Below are 24,223 nucleotides of genomic sequence, written 5' to 3' on the forward strand. Positions count from 1 at the left end.
CAAGTTTTTCACAGTAAAAAACATGAAAATCTCAAGGCCAGCTTTAAGTTAGAAATCCAGCCCCATCCCCGGGAGGGCTTCCTCTCAGGTCAAACACAGTGGCCACTGCCAGCTGGTCTTTAAATGGCCAGTGTATGGACTGTTCAGGTGACAGGACAGATTGGTTTAGCCCAGAAGACAGCAAGTAAGGCAGGTTGAAGGTGAAATGAAACACGGGTGCCCGCTGAATCCACACTTGAGGTAAAAAAAAGGACGCTGCCCCTCCAGGGCCGGGGAGCAGGGGTTGCCACAGTGAAAGCCCTCGACCAGGAGCCCCAGGAGGATGGTTCAGACCGACAGAGCTTTCACACAAGGCTTCAGTTAGTTTGTGACTTGGCTGATCGGGGATCTGGTCCACATTCATCGTGTTTCATTTAGTTTCAATGAAAATGGGTGACGAGGCACCAACGAACGACTTAAAAATTCAGTTTCTACGAGCCGATGAAGCCCAGATTTTCCGGCAGCCTTTCGGCCCACCCAGCAAATCCCTCATTTCGAGGAGAGAAGGGATCCCTGAGAGCGCAGGGGCCAAGCCAGGGCGCCTTCCCGTGGGGCGGTGCTCGGTATGACAGACCGCCTGCAACGAGCCTTGCTTCGGCCTGGACGGCTGGCTCCCCTCTGCTTCCACCCCCAACTGGGCTGAGCAGCACTCGGGGCTCCAGTCCCCTGCCCGGACCATGCTCCCCGCAGCTGGCTCTGCCCGGCCCCTCGCTGGCCCCTCCGCGGCCCCGACAGCACGGCCTCCTCCCGGCCTCAGTGTGTCCGTCTGCTGCCCGCGCCTGGACCAGCTGAGCTCAGGCACTGGCCCACGACCTCTGCTCCCCAGCCACCCCCCAACACCGATGGTCGCCTCCCAGGATGCCCTGCACGGGACTGGCCATGGTGCCTTGAGGGCAGAAATGGTGTCTTATCTCTGGGTGCGGATTACAAGTTTTTAAAACGAAAGAATGAAACAGCTCTGTTTACGGTTTTCCGGGAGATGCCCTCTCCCGGTTTTTGCTTCCGACTCGAGGCTCAGGGACTTTGCAGAACATCCCTCTTTGCTGAGGGGATGTGAGCACAGAGGGGCGGAAATGATTCCCGGGGCGGCAGAATGCCGCCCACACGCTGATGGCGACAACCAGATGTGAGAACACCTGTGCACACCTGCATACACTCACACACACGTGCACACACGCACACACATACACACAGGCACTGCAGAAACACGGCAGGGAGAGCCCAGCACCCAGGCACCCCTCTCTGCAATCACCGCCCACCCCCAGGGTTCCAACGGATGTAACTGCCGCAGTGTCTTTCTTCTCTTTATTTTTCTTTCTAAATTAAAGGACTTGCTGTAAAGTCCTCCAAAGCCAGAGGCTCAGAAGATTTTGGAGTGAATTAAAGTTCTCCTTATTTCAGGGAGGTCACAGAAGTCATTAAGTAAACGTTAAACTAACGCTTACATTTTCCTCCTTTGAATTCTGCTTAATGTTGTCACGAAACCCAGCAGTTTAACACGAGCTGTGGGACTTGCGTGTGTTGCCGTGGTGACGGTGACAATAACTGAACGTCTACAGTGAGCCGGGTACCAGGACTCTTCCATTTCACAGATGAGGACTTGACACCCCTCTGACGGGAGAGGCCCGTCTCTGTGTTTTGTTTTGCACAAAGAGTTTATTGGTACAAAGCTGTGTCTTGACTAGTCAACTTCCCTCCTACACCTGTGCCTTTCTTTGACGACTGAAGTCTGGTTTTTCCCTCTGCAAACTTCCTCATAACCTGCACCCAAACCTGGAAGATGGTGGAGAATAAACAAACCAAAGACAAACACACCTGGACTGCATGCAAATACTGCCAGAGAACTCTGCAGATGCTTTCGTAAAGCACAGATCCCTTTATAAAATAAATTAAATATCAACGTTTTTCTGTGTTTTTTGCTTTGTTTTGTTTTTCGTTGATTTGCATGTGAAAATGGTTAAAGGTGATTAAAACATAACCCCAAACTCAAACCCCTGGAACTCTCCCTTAATAATCTGGGTCTAGGGACTTCCCTGGTGGCGCAGTGGTTAAGACTCCATGCTCCCAATGCAGGGGGTCCGGGTTTGATCCCTGGTCAGGGAGCTAGATCCCATGTGCCACAACTAAGAGTTCACACGCCACAACTAAGAAGCCCGCAAGCTGCAGCGAAGGAGCCCTGGAGTCACAACTAAGGAGCATGCCTGTGGCAACTAAGACCCAGCACGACCAAATAAATAAATAAATACATATTAAAAGAAGGGATTTAAATAATGTGAGTCTAATGTCGGCTATTAGAAAGAGAAGTAGCAGGAAGGGAGATTCCCGGCGGATCCAGTCACAACAGCAAACTACCCAATGACACTTGGCAGCTGGGCCAGCATCCAGGGAGGGGGCCCTATGACGCTACATGGCTAAGTCCTCCTGTTCCAGAAACAGAGAGAAGAGCCCAGGCTTTCCCCCAGAACCTCCCTTAATAAGAAACTCAGTGAGCCCAGGCCTGAGCCATACTGCATTGCTTTATTTACTGTATGTTTGTGTGCTCATTCGTGGGAGTGGGAGTGTGTGTGAGTGTGAGAGCTTGTGCGTGTGTGTTCATGAGTGTGAGTGTGTGTGCATGTGTGAGAGTGTATGAGTGTTGTGAGTGTGAGAATGTGCACACGTGTAAGAGTGTGTCAGCATGTGTGTATGTGATTGTGTGTGCGTGTGTGTCAGTGTGTGTTAGCATGTGTGAGTGTGTGCACGAGAGTGTGAGTTTGTGTGAGTGCATGTGTGCGAATCTATGTGAGAGTGTTCTGTGAGACTGTGAGAGTGTGTGTGCGTGTGTGTGTGCACACATGTGAGAGTGGGTGTGTGTGACTGTATGTGATTGTGTGTGCGTGAGTGTGTGTCCGTGTGAGTGTGTCAGTGTGTCTGTGTGAGTGTGTTTGTGCGAGCATGTGTGTATTTGTGTGTGTGAGTGCGTGAGCATGTGTGTGTGCGTCGTGTGTGTGTCTGTGGGTGAGTGTGTGTGTGTGTGTGTGTGTGTGTAACTGGAGTCATCCTCAAACATCCTTATTGTAGAAGTTTTCCTATATTGTGCTCCCCTGAATTTCCTATATGGGACTTATTTTAAATTGACCTTACTTATGGTTAAATAAAAATCTATCTGCCACAAGCTGTATTTCTTAGGGTATTTTTAGAAAAATGCTGCAGCACAAACTTTATCAACATTTTACAGATGTTGAAATAGAAATTGTGGGACGAGTTTCTTCCTGGGGATGACAAAACCCCTGTGAACAGTTTTCCACGACTGCTAGTCACGTCCCACCTGGAAGTTGAGCTTCACAGGACCCAATCCCCTGTTTAGTCCCCCGTGTGGGTTATGAGAAAACACTGCATGAGACCTAAAGCTAAAAGCTTCAGAGAAAGAAACTCAGAATTTGTATTTTTATGTAGTTAAGTATAAACCTTTAATTCTCCATCGAAAACCAACACCCCTAAAGGGATACTAATTTTGAAACGGTAGCATGAAGTGTGGAAAAGGCGCTTGGGCCAAGTTTGGTGACGGCCACTTACTGACTGAGCTGCCCAACTGCCCGGACTCAGTTTCCACATCTGAGAGGTGGGTCCAAGCCCCCCACCTTCTCAAGGGCCAGGCGCGCAGAGAAGGCCCCGAGCCTCGTCTAAATCTCAGATGTGCGTTGCTCACCGGGTCCCAGCAGGTCGTGTCTATGGTGTGACATAAGCCCCAGATGCCCGAGGCTGGCGCCCTTCTCCCCCACAGACACTCACACGTATGCACCAGCTGTGCTCAGGTGGCCCTGCTGCTGCAGAAGAAAATGATTTTCTAACTGAAAGGAGGGCGTCTGAGGGGTGCTCCTTGAAGTGAAAGATCACGTATCACATGCCTCCCCCAACGTGAGGGCCAGAACCTCAGCGTAACTTCTACTGTAAGGAGTTAACTGTACAGAGGGGTCCACACATCCTTCCACGCAGAGACATGTCCCCTGTGAAGGCCACAGTCCTCAGTCCACGGCAGTTGTAATTCACAAAGTCCCCTGGATTTACTACTGTGAACCGGGAAGGCGGAAGATGATAGAAATGAGAATTAGTCCTCAGAACCTGGTATGCACTGAAAGTGGGTGAACTTCCTGCACCCGAAAGAGTGGAAGCTGTGGGCGGAGCGAGGCTCTATTAGACCCTGGTAAATAATCCTCCCGACGCCGGCACGACGTGCATCGCTGAAGAAATAAGCCCTCGGAAATTCTAGAAATAAGGAGCCCTCAGAGAAAAGTCATATCTTGGCCTAAGTTCAAAATCTTAATTCTTTTATTTAAATATAGGTAACCAGGTTTTAAACAAGGTGTTTTTTTTTTTTTTTTTGAGTATGTGGTTAAAATTCCTCTATGTCTAACGTGAAAATACCTGGGAGACATGCCTCGGAAAGACAGAACACACAAGAACGATTTAAATGTCGGAGAACCCAAAGGAGGACCCCACCCACCCCACGAGGATTAAATCAAAGTTCAAAGGTGAAGAAGTAAAGAGAAGCAGGGACGGACAATTCCTTCTCCTGCAAGGACCCTCATTAACCACAGGGATTCTGGTTCTATGACAAAGACAGGAATAACAAGGGAGAATCTAAATGTGGCCAACTGAGCATGAATGGAAGCCAATTTGGGGGCCTGTTTTTAGAGCTAATTGCCACTGATTTAAGTCAGTTTTTAACCGGTTTAAACCAGTCATGGAGGTGGCTAAAACACCTACATCACGCCCGTGTCTGTGCTGATCTCGCATCTGGAAGTAGGAAAAAGGATTTCTGGCTGGGAGGGTGTGGTTTCTTAAAAAAAATATAGGCTGAGGATGATGTGATGTGATTTGCAAGTTCTTTCAGGTTGCTACTTCCAGGGGATCTTAGCCAAGGAAACTTTTAGAGAAGAAACTTCCCTCTTGTTGGGCAGAGTCCTCACCAAAAAAATCACATTCATTTGGACAATTTCATTCTTTTGTTTTCTTCCTGGCCTGGGGTCTCAGTGAACGTCACAGTCAGGAGTCCTCTGGGGGGGTGGCTGTTCATGGGCGTCTGTGTAGCAGAGACCTCAGCCTGAGAGTCTCTGCTAGTCTCGGGGCCCTGGGTCACGGTCATCTCGGGTCCCCTCGCCTGCCTCTGGGGCTCCCTCCGCCAGTGCTGTCACCTGCCTCTGACCCAGCCACCAACCTGTTTTCTACGCCAGACGGACCAGGGACAAGAAAGCAATAGTTGCAGAGACTGAATGATATTCACGAACACATTACGTTTTAATACAGGTTCAGTTTACATATTGTACATAATTCGACAACACGATCGGCTTCTGTTTAAGACTATCCCACATGTGCTGTTCTAGATGAGAATGGAGCAAGGTCTTATCCCAGGAAGTTTAAGAGGATGGAGGACCCAAGACCCAGAGTGTATCTGGCAAAATTCGTGTGTCTGAGATCAAGAATGTCCTGTTAACGGCCAACTAACAAAATTCAACCTCAGAAGTGACAAGGGGAACATTCCCAGGAGGTTCTATTTCTTAGCTGATGCAGAAGCGAGAAACATTTTTGAGGCAATTGGGACCCACTTCCTAAGGTGTCTCTATGAAGAAGTGGAGATCACTGCATCACACAAGGACTCTCTCAATCAGGCAAGAGGCTGTGCAGCGGAAATTGACCAAAGCTTTTAAAATACATATGTAAAGAATAAGCTATTGAGAAGAGCACATGCATGAATTATTCTAGAGAAAGCAGTTGCAAATCCTAAAGGGATTCATCTCTGCTCCTGCGCACAGGAAAGGCTTTGTGACTCGCATGAAAAAGCCATGGATGGAGGGCTGTCATCAATTAAAAGATTAAAGGAAAAAAAACCACATTAAAATATATGGTTCCCTCAGTTGAGAAAGACTTATCATCAAGTAAAAGATGGTCATTTAAATATCAGACTATTTATAGTAGACATGTAAGTGAAACCCCTAGTTTTGAAGATCCAGTCTTAAAAACAAATCATTTCAGAAAATTGGTCAAGTTTGGATTTTCCAGAAAAAGGGTCAATTGAAGTGGGATTCACTTGCTGCAAAGACAAGTTACAGGTGACTGTGGCCTTTAGATCAGCATAAATCAGGAGAAGCCATCGCCCTCTGGAAGATACTCACCTCCCACCCCGACCCCCAGGCGGAGGGAGGAAGGGAGGAGGGAACAGACAGGCCGACACCGCCCAGGAGGACGTGAAGAGAACTCGGACACCACTCTGAAGATGCAGATGGTGCGGACCATCACGCCATCTTCCAAGAAGACAGGACAAGAAGAAAGAGTCAGCAGCGGAGGAGAAGCAGGTCTGCCTGGGACTTCAGATCAACACAACCTTCCAAGCCCAAAGTCAGAGGATGCAAAGCCATGAAAACCAGACCCATCAGAAGCCTACTCTGGTCTCTGGGGTCTGGAGACCACCAAGGAGAAGCCACACCAGATGCAAGTCGTCCACAGGCTGTTTCCCTGTTTACAGCAGGCCTGTTGGAACTGGAGATGGCAAAGCATTCCTCAGCAAGAGAGTCCAAGGGAAGTTGCCACGTTCTGATGTTAGCCAAGTTCCAAGTGCAGTTAACCACGTTTTGATCGTTAGGGGAATATGGTTTCAAGCCGTGGAAAAAGGAGGTCTTAACACAGCGGCCTGGGAGGTTCTTGCTAATTCTGTCCATTTGAGGTTCTAAAAGCTATTTGTCCGTCAGGCACCGCGAGGACGGCTACAGACTTTACAGCTGTTAAGTAAGAGGACGACCTCCTGGTGTTTACACGCCATGAAGAGAACTCCCAGGGTCTCGTGCCGGAAGGGCTAGTTCAGTAGGTCACTGAACATGAGCAGGTGATCTATGGCGCTAGGGCCCTGGGCAGGGATCCTGCAAAAAACGACACGGTGTGAAACATAACCCGCACTCTGCGGATGCCCTGGTCCGTTTCGAGGGAGTGGGAGCACGGGGTGGGGTCCTTGGGAAAGGAATCCAGCAGGGTCTGAAAACAGAATCTTCTCTGCGTTGGAAATAAAGCCATTTCCAAACAAAATGGAAGCTGAGCAATTTGACGTGATGATTTTTATAACAGGCCAGGTGATTAAAAACAATTATTTGGGAATCTCGATTCTCATTATGTTGTGGAATGTTCAAGTCCTGCCCTTCTTTCCTTACAGACACCTGAATATCCCTTCTAACTAGATGACCAAAGGTCTTAATCTGCTGTCAATGGCTTGGACTGACTTCTTCCAAAACCTGTCTAGTAACTGAATATGGATGTATATATGTGCATATGCATGTGTGTGTGTGTGTGTGTGTGTGTGTGTGTGTATACACACACACACACACACACATACACACACACACACACACAGAAGAAAACCCTTAGTCTGGTGGTGTAAATGTAGCTGACCAGATTCATGATGAAAAGATAGAGACAATTACAGGCTCAGAGGAGCGAGAGGCCGTGCTGTCTGTGCACGGGTAAAAGCCTTAGTTAACTGAGTTATCACTGCCCTAAGGAGTCTCGATAGCTACAACCACAGTGTACTCTGAAGGAATTAGCTACCGTCATGGTGGGCTTTTGTCATTCGTGCTATTTAAATATCCATTTTTAAAGTGATCGTATTAACTACTGACTTTTAAGAAATCAATTTTTGACTTTCTACATTACAATCAATCACTCCCTAAAAGTTTGAGTAACTGTAAAACTTCCCTTCCACGTGCATGCACATCTGGAGAGAAAATATCTATACTTTAGAAAATTCAAGATAGAAGAAGGATACGATATGGAAAAGCTGGAGGTAAATGAGAGGGAAAAGGCAGATGGATTGTCCAGAGAAGTGACTGACATCCTGAAGCCCAGTCATGTGTGCTGAACTGAGACGCTGACGCACACAGGTGGCTTTTTAAAGACATTTGTTTCTTTTCAAACGACACTTCCTTTTTGTTACCACCAAGTGAATAGATTTTAGAAAGAGAAGGATTTTCGTTAAATCTTACTTGAGTTCTTGTGAGCTGGTGGCCAGCATACTTCGAATGCTTTTGTCAGCCAGCGGGCAGCCCGACAGACTGTAAGACAGGGCGGAAGAGTCAGGTGAGTAGCCCCGAGGCCCAGCTTACGTTCCCGAACAAACACAACATAAAACTGAAATTAAAAAGTTGGATGCAGAAAAGCGATGGGGCAAGTGCTGTATATTGAATTTTGTTGGTATAATTAACTAATTCATGTTTACATAGAAATTGAAGGAAACACGTCTTTCCAGAAACTTGAAAAAATAAGACTCAAATATTTGTGCCCTTTGGTCTCAATGTTTGTAAGTCATTTTCCAAATTTAGGTAGTTTGTTTCAAAATAAAAGACATTATACAACACGTCAATTAGCATGCTTTTGAGGGTCAACATATAGCACTTAAAGGGGTGACACAGAATTCAACGTTTGTACTTGGACAGCATTGTTGAGGTAAGCTGAAAACAATAAATTGAAAAGACAGAATCCACCATGAGAAAAATGAAGGCACACCTTCTATGTGAGGCGTAATTACCAGTCACATGACCACTCCCATCACACCTTGGTGTTGGACATCTGCCACCAAACAAAAACAAAACAGCCAAAATAGTGAGTATGTTTGAAAAAAAAGCTTGGAAAAGTTTCATTGTTTCCAGTTTAGCTGCAATGTCTGCACAGGGATTTAAGCGCCCTGAAGAAAAGCTGCAAAACGCACAGGATTACATGGAAATGGTGTCTCCAGAGCACAGAGCATCGCTCAGAACAAGCGCGTCCACGGCTGGCCTCTCGCTCCACCCGACTGGCAGTTGGGGACATTTGTACGCTGCGCATGTCGCATGCTCAAACGGCAAGGCATACACAGACCCGGTTTAGAGATAAGCCAAAGAAAGGGAAGGTTCGGAAGAGTGATAATTTCACCTCCCGTCATGCTTACGTTATCAAGTCCTTCTTGCTCTCCTTGCACTGGGGGTACTTGGGCTTGGGGCTCGGGATGGTCACCTCCCCCGGGTACCTTCTTTCTTCTAGAGCCTCCTGGAAGGGATCCAAGTCTTCCGGCTGCGGGCAGAACACAGCTTCAGGGCCACACCCATGACGCTGGACACACAGACCAGAGGCTGCGTCCCCCCAGGGGATGGCTGCCCCGCATTGCCCACCTGTCCCCACCCTACCCTTAAAGTCACGATGCACCCTCAGCCTGAGCATGCAAACCCAACTTCGCTGAAAGAGTATCTCTCTCTTTGGGCGACTTTAATTTCTCATCACTTGCTCTAAATTCCTAAACTTAGGGTAACCTGTCAGTGGGCAAATTCAGATTCCTTATTCAAATTCCTGAAGCTGTACCGACAGGAGGGACAGATAAGCGGCCTGGCAGGCAGAGGGGCTGCTCGGTGGACCTTGCCCACCCGGGTTTAAGACCTATGGCACTTTATCCAACATCACGGGGCGGAGCTTAAGCATTTTTACCCAAAGATATTTTAGACTCTGGGGCTTCTAACAACCTCTGGTGAGTATCCTACACTACAGAAGTATTGTATGTGCTTTGAGTCCCAAGGCAAGGGAAGCCCAGCTTAGACTGACGCTGTGATTTCACAATACTCTTAGGCAACATTGTTTTTCTTTTTCTTTTTCTTTTTTTTTTTTTTAATAGAATGTACCTACTTTGGCTAACTGGGGCCTTTGCAGTAACCTCGAAGTTCCTACAGGTGGCGATGTTCAGCAAACGTGTTTCTAGAGTGCAAGGGTTTTCACTTGTGTGACACCTTATGATGGAAATACTGCTGTCCTTTTATGGGGGCTTAATTTTAATTAAAATAAATTCGAAGATTCAACTACCATGCCTTATTTGGTAGTAACGATTTAACACTGTAGGAGAAAAAAATACTTTGGAATTTAGCTTGCCACTCAGATTCTATTCTCCTTTAAGATGCCTGGATACTTAAATCAGTTTGAAATAAGCGTAATAAGCTTTTGATGTAATGCCTTATAAACAGGTGCCTTCCCTGCCAATTCCTACAAAAAGCTAATGTTTCCCTTTTCTCCACCTCCCTCCTGCTTCGGTAAAGATGCTACTGCTTGGATGGCGGTCTCCCTATTGTGTTCAAAAAGAATTTTCATTTTTCAGAGAATAAAGATGTCATAATTTTCAGAGTTGAACACTGGAGGAAAAGTCAGTCTAATAAAGAACATTTATTTTCATTTATTTTCTCAGCCTAAAGGATAGCTATTTTAATGATCTGGATTTGAAAATTGTAACTACCTCAAAAATATGTTCTTGACATAGGTGTTTTGGTAATATTATAGTCAACAAAGATTTAGGTGACGGTACTAAAATGGTTTGTTCTAGGCTGGGGTAGGTAGGCTCTTCTGCGTATTCTAGGTTTCTTAGAGAACAGACCCTGTCCTGTGCTTCGACGAGGCAGCTAATTAACCGCACAGAACTCATCATTTTAAGTATTTAAGAGTCTCATTATAATTCCCTCCCTGCAAGGACAACCCTGCATTCTATCAATTTATCACCCAGAAAAAATAAACTAGTAAGCTGTTTACACATTTTCCTACAGAAATCGTCTGCAACAAAACACACTTGTTAGAAAATAAAATTCATCATTTAAAGGAGGCAATGGTTTGTTCCACTCTGATCAGTGTTAGTGCCAAATCTCTGCTGGGTCAACCGAAAATGTCTTCTAAGCCCTAGTCAGCTAAAGGTCATTTTTCAAGAGGAAAGACATTTTCTGTTAAGGCGTGTGCCAAGGGCATTTTCCCTCAGTCGTGCCAACTTTACATGCTGAGTGGACGGGGTAGGGGGACAGTCGGTGAAAAGGACATACAGTAATCTCTTTGGGCTCGTCCTCGTCTATCCTCCGGGGCTTCATTTTGGTGTAGTCCACGGGCAAGTCCCAGCAGTCTCCCTCGCTCAGCTGGAAACACCGGCTGTTCATCACCGCCTGCTGCTGGGGGGACATGGGCTCCAGGGGTGTCAGGATGGGGCAGCAGCCCTCTCGCGGCCGCTGCTTGTTCATGCTCAGGTCCAGGGTCCCGTTCTCATCCACCTCCATGTCAGGGTTCTGCGGGACAGGAGGACACAGGGACCATGAGAATCCATCTCCCAGACCACAGCCCTGCCTTCCGCCAGGACGCAGTTCAAACTGGAAACTGCTCACTGCAGTCTCACGTGTATAAGAGCCCAAGGCGAGAGCACGTGGCCCCCCATATGCCTTGCTCCGCACGCGCGGCTGGGAAATTGGCTGCCAGAGGCACGCACGCATCCGCCTCTCTCTTATCTACTAATCACCCATCAGTCTCTGCTCTCTTGTCTCTTATCGACTATCTATCATCTCTCTATCACTTACCTATCAGAGACCTATATGTTTTCTTCCTAATACATTTTTGCCTTTAGCAATAAGCCGGGCCAGAAGAAAAACAAGCACCTAATTTCAATTCTATTCCAGTTCAAAGACCTCTTAAGAGCTCAGAAATGTATGTGTGTGTACAGATTATACATAAATACCTAAAAATGTATATATACTTAAAATTCTCCTTTAGTTTCACTGAGGCTAATACTCCAAGACTTGGAGTGGAGGAAAACACAAGGATTTAGAAGAATGGAGGAGAGGAACTAGAATTTACTTTTTTTTTTTCTTCCATTTTTTGGACAAATATTTATTGAGTCCTATCAGGCACAGGCTCTGGGTATATAGTAGGAAACCAAAGAAACAAAACAAAAATCCCCACATAAAATGTACTTTCTAATACAAAACCTGTGGTGGAGAGAGACTTTTGCATTTTGAGCAGGAAGATGTGCAATCTCAGTTCAACACGGCACCGCTGCAGCGATCACGGGCTGACCTGCTCTACGGCTCAGCAAACCTGCAGTTTAGTCAACCAGCTTAGAAAAAACGAAGAGGTACAGGGTGTTTTTTTTTTTTTTTTAATTTTTTAATTTTATGATGCTTTAAACAGATCAAGAATTCCTCAGAGCCTGCCTCTCAGGAGGAGGGAGAGAAGGAAGGGCAGATGGAGGACAGAGAAGAAAAATCAAGATACCCCTGACGATCCTCCGTTTTGTTTTTTTTTTCCCCCAGAGAGTTACACTCCCTTGAGCAATTTGATTTCAGAGCTGGCGTGAAACGTGCTGCCTACTCAGATGTCTAGCAGCTCCTTCCCCTGAATGTAATAGCTGAGGGGAGATGCTTGGAATGAAAACCCCATCCTTCGGGCTGTTACCTTGATAGATTATAGCATATTATTCTGCCTGAACTCTTCTTGTCAAAGTGCACTCCTGGTTTCCAGCTCTCATACTAACTTAGCCTTCATCGTGTTGGATTATAATTCTGTCTGTCTTAGTTTAAATTTAACAAAGAGAAAAGAACTGGAAGGGGTTACTGCCTTTTTTCCCCCTTAAACAGAATCTCCTCCATGCCAGCCTCGCATTTTAGCAGCCCTGATCTCCACGGAAACTGCATGCCCCGACACTCCTCCAAAATCTAGGAATAAAAATACTAATAGAGAAGAAAGCATTTGCAAAACATAAAATTACTGACCTCTCTCCATTCATACAAATTACACTTATTTCTAACAACTACGGTCAGCGTTGTGCGCTCAGGCGCACGCCCAGCGCACTTGGCGATGGAGGGACCCCTTTGTTCTGGAGAGGATGTGCGGGCCGGCGTGCCGGCTCACCGGCCGGGAGCACGAGGCGCCCGCGCCGCCTGCGTCCCCGGCCCCCTAGTGGTCTCGCCAGACAGCCCTGCGCGCTGCGGCGGCCGCACGGCTTCCTCCCAATGCCGGGAGCCCATCGACGAGGAGCCGCCCTAAGTATCGCTCACCGATTTGGCATCTATGCTGTTTTGAACTAATGGAAGCCGGCTGTAATTGCCTGGCTGGGAACCCGTGGGGAAACGGGATTTCTGCACTGTCTTTGTTCCCCAGGGCTGGGCGGGAGGGAGCAGTCCTGCGTTTCTCCTGACCGCGGCGCTGCCCACCCTCCTCTGCTTAAGGTCCAGGGCGCACGTCTCCTGGAGCTTCCTATTCTCTGTGCAGCTCTCGGAACCGTCAGGAGTGCGCGTGGTGTCCTTCTGTTTCCAGAAGTGACTCTGGGTCCTAAAGAGGAGGGTCCCAAATGGACACGTTCATCTAAAAGACCTGACGATTTCTCCTGGTCTGGAAAGTGCGTCCCCAGGACCCCGCGCTGTCAGGCCTCCTCCGAGCAGAGCCCGGCGGGCGCACGGTCTGCGCCGGCCTCTGGGAGGGAGGCGCCTGCGGGACCGCTGGGCCGAGACCGCCGTGGGGGGGAGGTGGAGGTGGGGATGCGCCGCGGCCCCGCCCCCGCCCGCGGCCCCGTCTCCGGCCCCCGCCAGGTGCGCCGCCGGGCCCGTACCCGCGCGGCGCACAGGTCCTGCGGCTTGGTGGACAGGTTCTGCGGCATCTCGCGGCAGCGCGTGGACAGGTTGAGGATGGCCGTGGCCGCCATGTGCGCCGCCTCCATGTCGTGCGTGTAGTCGAAGCTGCTCTTGCTGCACGTGCTGCTGGCGCTGCTGCCGCCGCCGCAGCTCAGGTTGCTGCTGCTGGGCGCGTAGGTGCTGGCGGCACTGCTGCTGGGGCTGGCGTCCTTGCAGTACCGCTTCGCTGGGGAGACAGGGGACAGGGATGACTCGGGGCCCCCGCCCGGGGCCACGGCAACAGAAGAGCCGCCCGCGCCGCCCGCCCGCCCTGGGCGCCCACGCCAGAGCGCAGGTACCCAGGGGGACGCGGCACCCGCCGACCCGCTGATTCCCGAACGAAAAAGTCTGGCTTTTCTCCCTTTTTTCCTTTTTTCACATGGTGTATATTTGGACGGGCAGAGCTGGGGACCAGCGGGAAGAGCGCGTATGGCTCTCAAGCGGGAGGCAGGGGGCCCACTGAGTAACCATTAAGGGCGCGCTCCCGGTCAGGGAGCGGCCACCAAGATGCGGGGAGTGACTGGCCGCAGCAGCCTGATCACCGCCGGAGGGAGGTTCCCCTTATGACCGCTCATCTGCTCGCCGGGGTGACGGGGACCCTGTAGACCCCTCATCCCGCTAGAGACCGGATGAGCCGTCTGGCCGCGAGGGGCCACAGTGGCCATTTGGGGCTCACTGTCCTGTGCAGGTGACCCAGCTGAACAGGTAGGGCCTCTGCGGGCCTGCGGGCACCTGCGCTTTGGGGAGTGGCATTCCAGTCAGGGTGCAGGCGAGACCCCGACAGAAACCCCTTCCCTCTGTGATTCTAAAAAGAGCCACCGGGGGGGACGGCCAGTGACGGGGAGAGAACCGCACACACGTGCGGACTCACATAAGCAAGGCAAGTGCTCAGGCGTTCGGGGCTTCGGGGACGGGCAGACGCCCGTGTGCGCCCGCAGCCCCGCCCTTCGTGCGGGAACGACCGTCCTCCACACGCCCCAGCTTCGCTTCCCGGGTCCTTCTGAACAGCCAGCCTCCCCAGCAGTCCAACAGGTCCTCAAGAGCAAGTGTGGTTGCTAGAGCTGTTCACAACCTCCTTTGACGCAAGGACGGGAAGATGATTGCTGGATGATAGATTAGGATGGGCCCTGGTCGTTAAAGGCACAGGATGCCCTTTGCTTAGGGGTCAGCAGCTCACCTGACCCTGCAGAGGGAGGAATTGCTCTGAGGGGAGAGCCTGCAGGGCGCCAGGAGACCCTTCTGCAGCACCGGGACCCCTCCGGCAAGCCACCCTTTCGTGCGGCACAGGCGTCTCAGCACCTCCTTCCTGCCCACTCAGGTATGGTCTGGAAGTGACCACAACCTCACAGACATCACGGGTGGTCATCACAGCACCACCAAGAACTGCCCCAAAGCACCCTATTCCTATATAAGTGAGAGAAGAGCTAAGCTTTCACTATTGGTACCTTTTGACCTTGGACGGAAGACTGAGCTTTCCTGACATCAAGGACGTGGCTTGGCAATGTCTGGGCGCATGGCAGCCTCAGGGAAGCTGTCGCCTTGTCGCTGCCACTCGCGCGGACCCGGAGGTCACTTCCCCACCGTCAAACCCGCCCAACGCGGAGATTAACTCGTCAGGGAGTTACTTCTGTTCTGCTAATCAGAGTCAGCTGAGCCCTGAGGGCCAGTCCTCACACTGTCCGTGTGTCTGTCCTTCCCTCCTCTCTCCTCCGTGAAAGCATCACGTCGAAGCAGCAGCCAGGGCAGTGGGGGGACGGGGGTCTCACGTCTGAGCAGAGACCGGGGGGCCGGGGGCGGCGTGCAGGGGGACCTGCCCACTGGGTTCTGTAAACCGACCGGGGCAGCGAGGCCGCTCCACAGCTCACAAGACTCCAAACTGACTGAAGTCTGTGGCCTTACAGCGTTTACGATTCTGTTATAAAAATAGGAAAATAAAAACCGGGAGAAATGATCTAACACTTATGAGGGATTTTGTCCCCTAGTGAGGGCTAGACACTGGGTCGGTAAAAGAAATGTGGTCCACGTAAATAAGGAAAAAGTTTTGTTCTGAAATGAAGGAATTTCAGTTCCTAAAGCAAAGTAAACAGGACACGTGTGTCTACGCAGCAAATTGCAGCAAAGTTCTGGAAAGTGCCTCTACTTTACCAGACATTTAAATCAAAAGATTCTACTTCTCCTGGATTACGCTGAGTTGATGGGACTCGTCCAGAATTTTAGCAGGTGACGGAACCGTGGACAATTTATTGATGGGCCTGTCAGCTCACGCGACCCAGGAGGAAAGTGAGGACAGCATTCATTTCACAAGCATCCGTTCACTAAGGGCCATCAATCATGTACTACTTTGTTCCAAAAGAAAATGAGTCTCTATACTTCAACTCTCTCGGGTAATGAAGGTCTTTGGTTTTAATAATTATCGCCTGTTGGTAAGATATTTACGAAACCGTTAGTGTCAGTAATTTTTACGACCAGTCACAGTTTCTGGGGCTCGTTGCATGGACACCATGGGGCGCCGCAGAGCAGGGGGGCACTGGAAGGCCGTCACGGCTCTTGCCGTCTCCTGCCCAGAACTGAGGAAGCCCCCCACCCTTTAACAAAGTCAAAACGCACATTCTTTTTCTTTCCACACACAGAGCTATTTTCAATCAAAACTTTTGCCAATCAATCCGCAGACAAAATGTGTTACTGTCCCTCTAGGCACCAGCACATCACTGAACTCATGCGATGGAATTGCCTTCCTTTAGAATGACATCCTTGCATTTACAGCATCAGAGGTCCTCCCGACCTTACACCGTACTGAGAGGTACCTCTTCAGGTACCCTGCCCTCTCGTGCAGGAAAACGAAAAACGACATGGGATTCATAGTGATGAAATATGACAAATGAGAAAAACAGAACGACCACCTTCCACCTTATTAATCTACTCTGCCTGTAAGAGTCTTACTAAGTGGGGGCGTCTCACTTTCTTCTGAAATAACATTTCCTGTAGGGAATAGATAACTGTGTCCTTCCAATCTGAATTTCCACGAAAAGCAGACAAAACCGAATACGGCCCAGAGGCGCGCCTCCTGAGTATCTGCGCTGCCGGATGGGGCCTGGCCCCGTCAGGTCTGGCTGGACTCAGGGGTCCACGCCGCGTAACTTGTAGCAGCGACTCCTAGTCTTTACATGGGTCCATGGCTGTGCTTTCCCGTAAGTAAACTGAGATACAGATGCAGAGTCCTAAGGGGCATAAAAGCCGCTTCTTCGCGAGAACGTCCTGTTCGGTGGCCTCTGAAGGCAGTTTGCGCACGCGGTTTATCGCGTCTAATCAGAGTCGGATCCTTGGCTGAGCTCGCGCGCGCTCGCTGGCCGAGTGTTCTCTGCGCTCGCCTGTCTGCCCTGCTGGCGCCGGCCGGTGGGGTTCGGCGCTGAGCCTCAGAAGCGTGCGCATGCGCCCCTCATTCTGCACAAGCAGCTCTAAGGAGGTTGGGAGGAGGCCGCTGAGTGCAGGTGGGCGTCTGTCCGAGAGATCTGGCTGCGGGAGAAGCTTCTGGAAGCAGAGGTGAATGTGGGAGAGCATGGGGGCAGGAGAACGGGGTGGGAGGGCAGGTATTCCCAGGAGAAGCTGGCCTGGTGGCAGGAGGTGGGGAGGGCAGGAGGCCCAGCCCAGAGGATGGGTCCTGGGGCCCCGGAGGGCCAGCCCGGGCCACCTGGTGTTGAGGCCTGGACCGGGGGAGGGCCGACAACGGTGGGCACGGTGGGCATATCAGAGACAAGGTTTGGAGGAGCAGAGGGGGCTTCAAAGATGATCAAGGAGTGTTGAGCTCAGGAGAATTTAGAAGCTGGGAATAACCAAGAGGGGGCTCGTGAGAGGGGCCCATTCAGGGCTTGGAAACAAAGCCTGAGGGTGGTGATAAATTGCCCAGAGACACAGCGGAGATGGCTTAGACCCGCTCGGAAAATTCTTCTGTGAAGGGCCTGGCAGTGGTCGAGCCTTGGCGGCCACGGGGTCTCTGCTGGGACCGCACACCCGGCTGTTGTCCTGGGAAACAGCCACTGGCCTTACGGGTGATGTGGCCTTCAGCCAGTAAAACTGCTCTGAACGCTGAGATTCTAATTCTCCTTCTTTTGTTGTTTTCCATCTGTTTTAAAATGGAACGGCCATTCTTAGCTCACCATAAAACACAGGCATGGGGGGAGAGGCGGGGGAGATGCCGGCTTGGGGCTCCCGGGGGCAGGGTCTCCCGGCTTCCCTTGGACGTCACCTCCTGCACACGGTGTCTGTGTCCTCCTCCCCGAGGCAGGCGACCCAAAGCTGTCTCCACAGCGCCTCAGGGTCAACCTGTCCCTCCTCTCATGCATCTGAAGTTCAGCCTCACCAGCCTGCTGGCAGCTCCCACTCACCTGTGGGTTTCCTGCCCTCTAGTAATTTCCACTCAAGCTTCATGACCAAGTTTAAAATGTGCCACTTTGGTAAAGCTCATGCTAATTCCTCCAGGCAGAATGGACGCCTTGCTTCACTGTGCCTGAGTACGTGTTTCACTGTCTTCTCTTTATCCACAATCTCTTCCTTGAAACTTGTTATAGAGAAAGAAAGAATAGAGAGAGATGATGGATAGATGGATGATGGATAGATAGGTGGGCCCATGGATGGATGGATGGAGGGAGGGAGGGATGGAGGGATGGGTAGTGGATGGATGGAGAGAGGGATGGTGGATGGAGGGATGGAGGGATGGAGGGATGGATGGTGGATGGAGGGATGGAGGGATAGATAGGCGGGCGGGTGGAAGGATGAAGGGATAGATCTATAGACAGGTGGATAGACAGGTAGATGAGCCAGACAGATAGCAACTATTGAGTGTCTGGAAGAATGCAGGTGGATAAATCAATGTTTGCTGAGTGTTTCTGATCACAGTTGGTGGAAGCCGAGGGATGACGTGCAGAGCCTGAGGCAAGGGTCCTGTTTCTCTATCCCACTGTGCACGTCCAGGCCCTGCTCCTTGCTCCCAGGCATTATGCTCCCCTGCCCCACAGGAGGCTCACTTCACTGTTTTTCTTTGGGAGCAATGGCCCAGTTCACTGTGTACCTGAGGCAAACCTTGGGGACAGCCCTCTGGGGGGTGACTGCAGACGCTGGTCACTCTGCGGTGTACACTGCCTGTCGCCCGGGCACAGGGATGGCCCTCCTCAGCTCACACCCCTCAAGAACCCTAAGCCTACCCATCTCATCCTCAGTGGGCACCTCCCTTGTTGTTTTGACTGTGGATCTTGTGGAAGAGGAATGGAGTTGTCTGTTTTCTTCTCAGTAGATTGTTGTAAAGGCCAACTTCCCCTTTTTTTCTTAGCTTCTCGAAGATCTAGCATTGAAGTTTCTGTTCTGTGTTCTTGTTTATCTGTGGGTCACCTGAAGAGCAGGGCTCTGCCCATTTCCAACAACAGGTGTTTTTTCCGGGGGTGAGAATAGATGCCAGTGACACTAACAGGCGTGAGTTTCCCTCTCTAGCCTCGTCTGCTGAACTTTGCTGCAGCCGCACGTGGCCAGCAGGCGGGGAGCGATCGCTACCTCTGCTCTTGAGGAAACTGCCACACAGGAAGATTAATGTATCTAATACCACATGGCTCCTAAATGGAAGAGCTGAGGAAGCCGCTGTGACCAGACATGTGCCTCCTGGTCACGACTTCGCCCAGATCCAGCCACAACAATGGGGTGAAGGAAATCAGGTCTCACAGGACAACAGCAACAAGACGTATGTAGCAATGACCACCTGGCGCAAGTGCCCATCAGATCACTACAAAATGTCAGTGAACTGGGAATCCTACAAGCACAATCCTTAATTACGTGCATTCAAATTCTTTTGGTCCCTCATTTGCAATCAGATGAATGAAGTTGTAACAAAGCCTGAAACTGGCAAATCCTTATTACAAAAAACCCAGATTGTTTTCTGTTATACCCTAAGCCACTCCCTTTTCCCACTGCCATCTTTGTCCCTATATATTTAGAATTGATACATGCAAGGGTAATCAATCTGAGATACATCAAAGAAATATTACATTTCATTCACCATACAAATTAATTGTTATTAAGGCAAAGAATGACTAAAATAATGTAGAATTGTAAAAAGGTTTTGGAACTCCCCAAGCATTCAATTTAAATGTTTTTTTTTTTTGAGTGTTGTGATTTTCATTAAATATCTTTTTCAGAGAGCAGCTCCGAGATCTTTCAAACCCTCTCTCCTCACCTCTGCTGGTGAACACCAAGAGACTCCTGAATCACCCAGCTCATGCAACCCACATCCCCACTGGTAAACTCTGCCAACTAAGTCCATACATCCTGGAATTTGAAGTAGAAGCGAGGTTAGATAAGTAAAGTCACAGAAACGCAGTCTTCCCCTCTGTGCTTCAACTACTTACCAAGTTAGCTCTGTGATGAAACGAGAACTAGTCTGTTTAGAGTTTACACCCCAGTAGTGGGTTCACATATGCATGAGTTAAAATAAACGATCTTGTCCTGTGAAGCACGCAGTGTTTATCTGTTTCATGGGTTCTATTTTCGTAGTGGCAGCTACAAGTGAGGCCAGTGACAAAGTTACAAAGCCAGGACAGGGGGCTCCCCAGGGCCCACACCTGGGTCCGAGCCCGCTGGAAGGAGGCCGGCGGGACCCGCAGGAGTTGTGCGCCCCTGGCTGCGTGTTAGAATCACTGGCTGACTTTTTAAAAATGCTGCACACAGGGAATACCTCCAGGGAGTCTGATTTACTTGGTCTGGGGTGCAGCCCTGGGCATGAGAATTTAAAAAGTCTCCCCAGATGAATGCGGCATGCATCCCAGCTTGAGAACAGGGAGGGAACACAGAGCTTCTCACGAGATCCAAGAGCTCTGGGCAGCTGTCCCCGGCTCTCCTGGTTTTGTCTGTTGGGGCATCTATTAAAGGAAGTCAGTAAAGATGAGGACACCGTCTCAGCAGCAGCATGAAGCAGACGAGCCCACGGCTGTCTGCCTCTACGTCCTGCCAGCAGCCGGTTGCTCTGCTCTGGGGATAACGGGGGAAGGGCGTCGCCCTCCCTCCCCCGGGGCCTGCTCTCCCACACCTGGGGCTGAAGGAACCCGCCTAGGCTGCCCGCGTGCTTTCCTTGCTGCCCCTCGAGTGACCCCATGCTCCAGCAGTTTGTAGGAAATGGATATACACAATAACAACATTAGCAACGGCAAGCGTGACTCTCATGTATAAGAGGGTGCACCTCCTACCATCATATCCTTTGGGGGATATATCCCTGGTTTGCACCTTGGGAGCTATGGCCCGCTTGCCATAAGTATGGCTGTCGTAACTGTTGTATTCAAACGAGGTCTTGGAATATTTCTCCAGCTCTTTGGCCAAGTTGGAGCGAGGCGTGGTGGTGGGGACGCTGTTTCTGTAGCCGTAGTGAGGGATCTCGAGCTGCTTTACGAAGCACATGGGCCTGGAAGCAAAAAGAGACAGTGCACAGCTGGCTTTCTCATGGCTGCGCATGAGACGTGGCTGGTCTTAAAATTAGAGCACCTTTGCTTAGCTGTGCTAAGGAACCAGACCTCTCACTAAAGTCCCAATTCTATCTTCCTGAGCAGAAGCCCAGTGTGCTGTAATGAGATAACCTCAAATCAGCAATCTGCCTAGATGCCAACTTTGGAAATAAAAAGAACAGAAAATGAAATACTTAACCTTTTGCCCTTTTTTCTTTTTCTTTTCAGAGTCTGGGGAGGTACGATGAAGATATGAGATGTGAACGTGGGAAAGAATCTCACATCCGTGCGTTTTCTTTTGCAGGGTTTGCAGAGAGTAAGAGTTACACACGGTGAAGTGAGCTAATAAGAAACTCCCTTAACGAAATACGAGGAAATGAAAAAAATGCTCTTAAGGACGTGGAGATGAAGCTAGATAAAAACACATCCTGCTGGACGATAAAATGGAGCACGCAGTGATGTATTTTGACAAATATTAACATGCACTCTCAAGATTGCCTAGTAGTCATTCATTTTTCTATACTTTGGAATTAAATATTTAAATGAAAGAACTCTCAATTACATATGCATTAATATCCTATCTTGTTTCTTCTGTGTGTCCATCTATCTATCCCATAGGCAGAATTTTTAAACTTTTTTTGAAATAATTTTAGATTTACAGAAAGTAGTGCAGAGATTCCTTTAGAGTTTTTACCTAAAACTTCCCCTTACGTTAACAACTTTATCAAGTTACCAACACATTTACTTTGATTTCATTAATTTAGCCTATTTACTTCTCAAATCAACCAAATGATGTAACGATCAGTTAAACGTCTATTACTTGAGGCATTTTGCCAGGCAATGGGCAGGGCGGTGGGGGGGCTCATAAATGAATGAAGCTGTAGGCCTTGCCTTCAAAGGTCACCTGGAATGTGATCTTGTTTTAGGAGCCCGAGCTTCTGAGAATCCTGGCGAGTGGAGGACACTCCCGGCCGTGAGATTCCATTCAGTTTTAAGGGAGAAGGTGGCATTTGTCAAGGTTAAGATCCAGGGTGGTGTAGGAAACACGCCAGGAAAGTCAAACAATGGGGAACGTCTCTGGGGGAACAGCAGGGACGGGCTGGGTGGGACCAGATTGGGACTCTGTCCATTTGTCCAGCAGGCAAGGCCAAGGGACTTGGGCCGGGGAAGGCCCGACCCCTGAGCCTCCAGGAGGTCGGGACCGGCTCCAATGGAGGCTGCGCTGGAGCAGAGGCATCGGGAAGGGACACTTGATGACAAAACGGAGCAGGTGATGGAGGCCGGGAGCTGGGAGGCTGCAGAGCGGGTGCGGCCTTGGGCAGGCCCGTAGCCCTCACCTAAGTCTCAGCGTCCCGTTAGACAATCTGCCTAAAGACTCTTAAAATCTTAAGTAATTGAACTGTTGGTTGAAATTATTTTTTTCTTCCTTCCTTCCTGTCTTACCGCCTTGAATGAGCGTCCCCTGCGTGGAGACATCCCGGGGAATGTGAAGGTGACGGGGATGGACACCAGGTCCTCCAGACCTGGCTTACGGCTGGGACGTCAGTGCCTGAGCTGAGCCCTCGGAGGCTGCAGAGCCCAGCCCCACGCCTCCCCTGCGGTGGGAGGGGTCCTCCTCTCCCTCCGGGCCTGTCCCCATGCTGCTTCCCCACCACGCAGCCGGAGGCTCGGGAAGAAAACTGTTTGCAGCTGCGCAAATCCTGGCCCACGATCTTCTGTTCTGTTGTCACTTGGCAGAAGGTTTCCCACTGCGTGACACGAAGAAAGGGTTCCAGGCTGTGAAGCACAGGCTCGGGATCAGAGCGGAGGCTCCGTCTGAACAAGGTGATGTTTGCCACTTCAGATGTATCTTGTCCGTGTCAAGCGGCCAGCGGAGCTCCTCAGTGGAAAGTAAGCTTGACACTGATCCCAGGACAGGCGTTAGTCACTTCGCGGCCACCCGACATCAGAAGGATGTGGGCACGGGGAGCCTTCCAGCTCTCGGGGGTCTGGCCCCAGTGGGGGAGGGAAATTAACAGAAGTCCTCAACTCTCTCTCCCTTTGCTCAAACTTTCCTTTGGTTAATAAGTATTCCTTCTCACATGCACACAGCCCCGGGGGCCTGGCAGGGAGGTTGTCATGCTCCCAGTAACCAAGAGTGGCCTGAGGGGCCCTCGGGAGAGCCTGTCAGGCATTTGGTGTCAGCGCACCTGTAAGATGAGCGAGTTACAGGCACCCTGGGGGCAGGTGAGGTCGGCAACGCCCACGCATAAAAATAGCTAGAGGAGCGCACCCCCGACTTTATCGGGGGTTTAGGCTCCTAGGGGGCTTTTATTTTTGTCTAGGGAAATATTTCTCATTTTCTATAAAGATTTGAACTTTTCTGTTGCGAGATAAAAAGGAGTTTAATGACAGTGGTGAATTCCTTTCAGAAAGATGGGAAATAATACAGGAAAAAACCAAAGAAGTGTTCGTATCGTTTGCCTAGTGGTTTTTTTCCAAGTGATTTATGCCAAAGAAATAACAGGAGCAAAGTTGTGCATGCGTGTGTGCGTGTGCGTGTGAGTGTGAGTGTGTGTGTTTACTGCTCTCCTTTTAATAGTAAAGTTGGAATCACACTAAGTGCCTCAGGGCCAGAACCCAGTCCCAGCACAGGTGCTGCCTCCCCCAGTGGGTACCAGCAGCTATGAGGATGACAGGTACGATTCTTACACAGACGAGGAAGCGGCTGGTGTGACACTGACTAAACAGGCAGGATGCACAGAGGTCGTCACGGTTTGCATGTGGATGAGGGTTTGAAGGGGACACGCGAAATGAGCACTGAGGGAAGAGAGCTCCTCTCCCACCTGCGCTCCTGATGTAATCACCCTAACTGTCCAGGGGGCGAGCAGGCAGCGTCTGCGGCGTCCCCGGCTGCGCCACTGGGGACCGAGAGGTTTCCGGGAAGGCCTCTCACCCCTCTGCGCCCTGGTCTCCTCGCTCGTCAAGAGGGGGTAATGACACCATGCCGCCCGCCTGCCGGGAGCATCTGAGGACGAGATTTCTCTGCGCGCAGGGGAGGGGATGCTGTTACCCCGACGTCCTCGAGAACACGAAGCCCACCCCGCGCCTCCAAACTGAGGTGAAACTACTGGGGGCACCTCGTGAACTCTCTAAGCCTCCCTTTCAGCCAGCCTTTACAGAATCGTGAAGCGTCAGGGCCAGAAAGAAAGCCAGACACAGCTCTGTCTGCTTCTCTTGTGCGAACGGTCACACGGGGTCAGGGAGACCCGGGGGTGA

General features: G+C 50.3%; 1 protein-coding gene across 8 annotated transcripts in view; it reads right to left on the bottom strand.

Annotated features, from left to right (window-relative positions):
• MYT1L (myelin transcription factor 1 like) overlaps positions 1-24,223 on the bottom strand; it is a gene marked incomplete at both ends in the record, with an annotated part of 139,259 nt that overhangs the window by 60,303 nt on the left and 54,733 nt on the right. For all 8 annotated transcript variants that reach the window (XM_082672264.1, XM_082672261.1, XM_082672263.1 and 5 more), the window contains 5 exons: positions 8,046-8,114; positions 8,987-9,108; positions 10,881-11,117; positions 13,430-13,677; positions 20,714-20,925. In XM_082672264.1, the coding sequence (XP_082528390.1) occupies positions 8,046-8,114; positions 8,987-9,108; positions 10,881-11,117; positions 13,430-13,677; positions 20,714-20,925 (888 nt within the window). The remainder of the gene's footprint in view (positions 1-8,045; positions 8,115-8,986; positions 9,109-10,880; positions 11,118-13,429; positions 13,678-20,713; positions 20,926-24,223) is intronic.

This window comes from Grampus griseus, assembly GCF_964374135.1.
Source record: "Grampus griseus genome assembly, chromosome: 15".
NCBI lineage: Eukaryota > Metazoa > Chordata > Mammalia > Artiodactyla > Delphinidae > Grampus > Grampus griseus.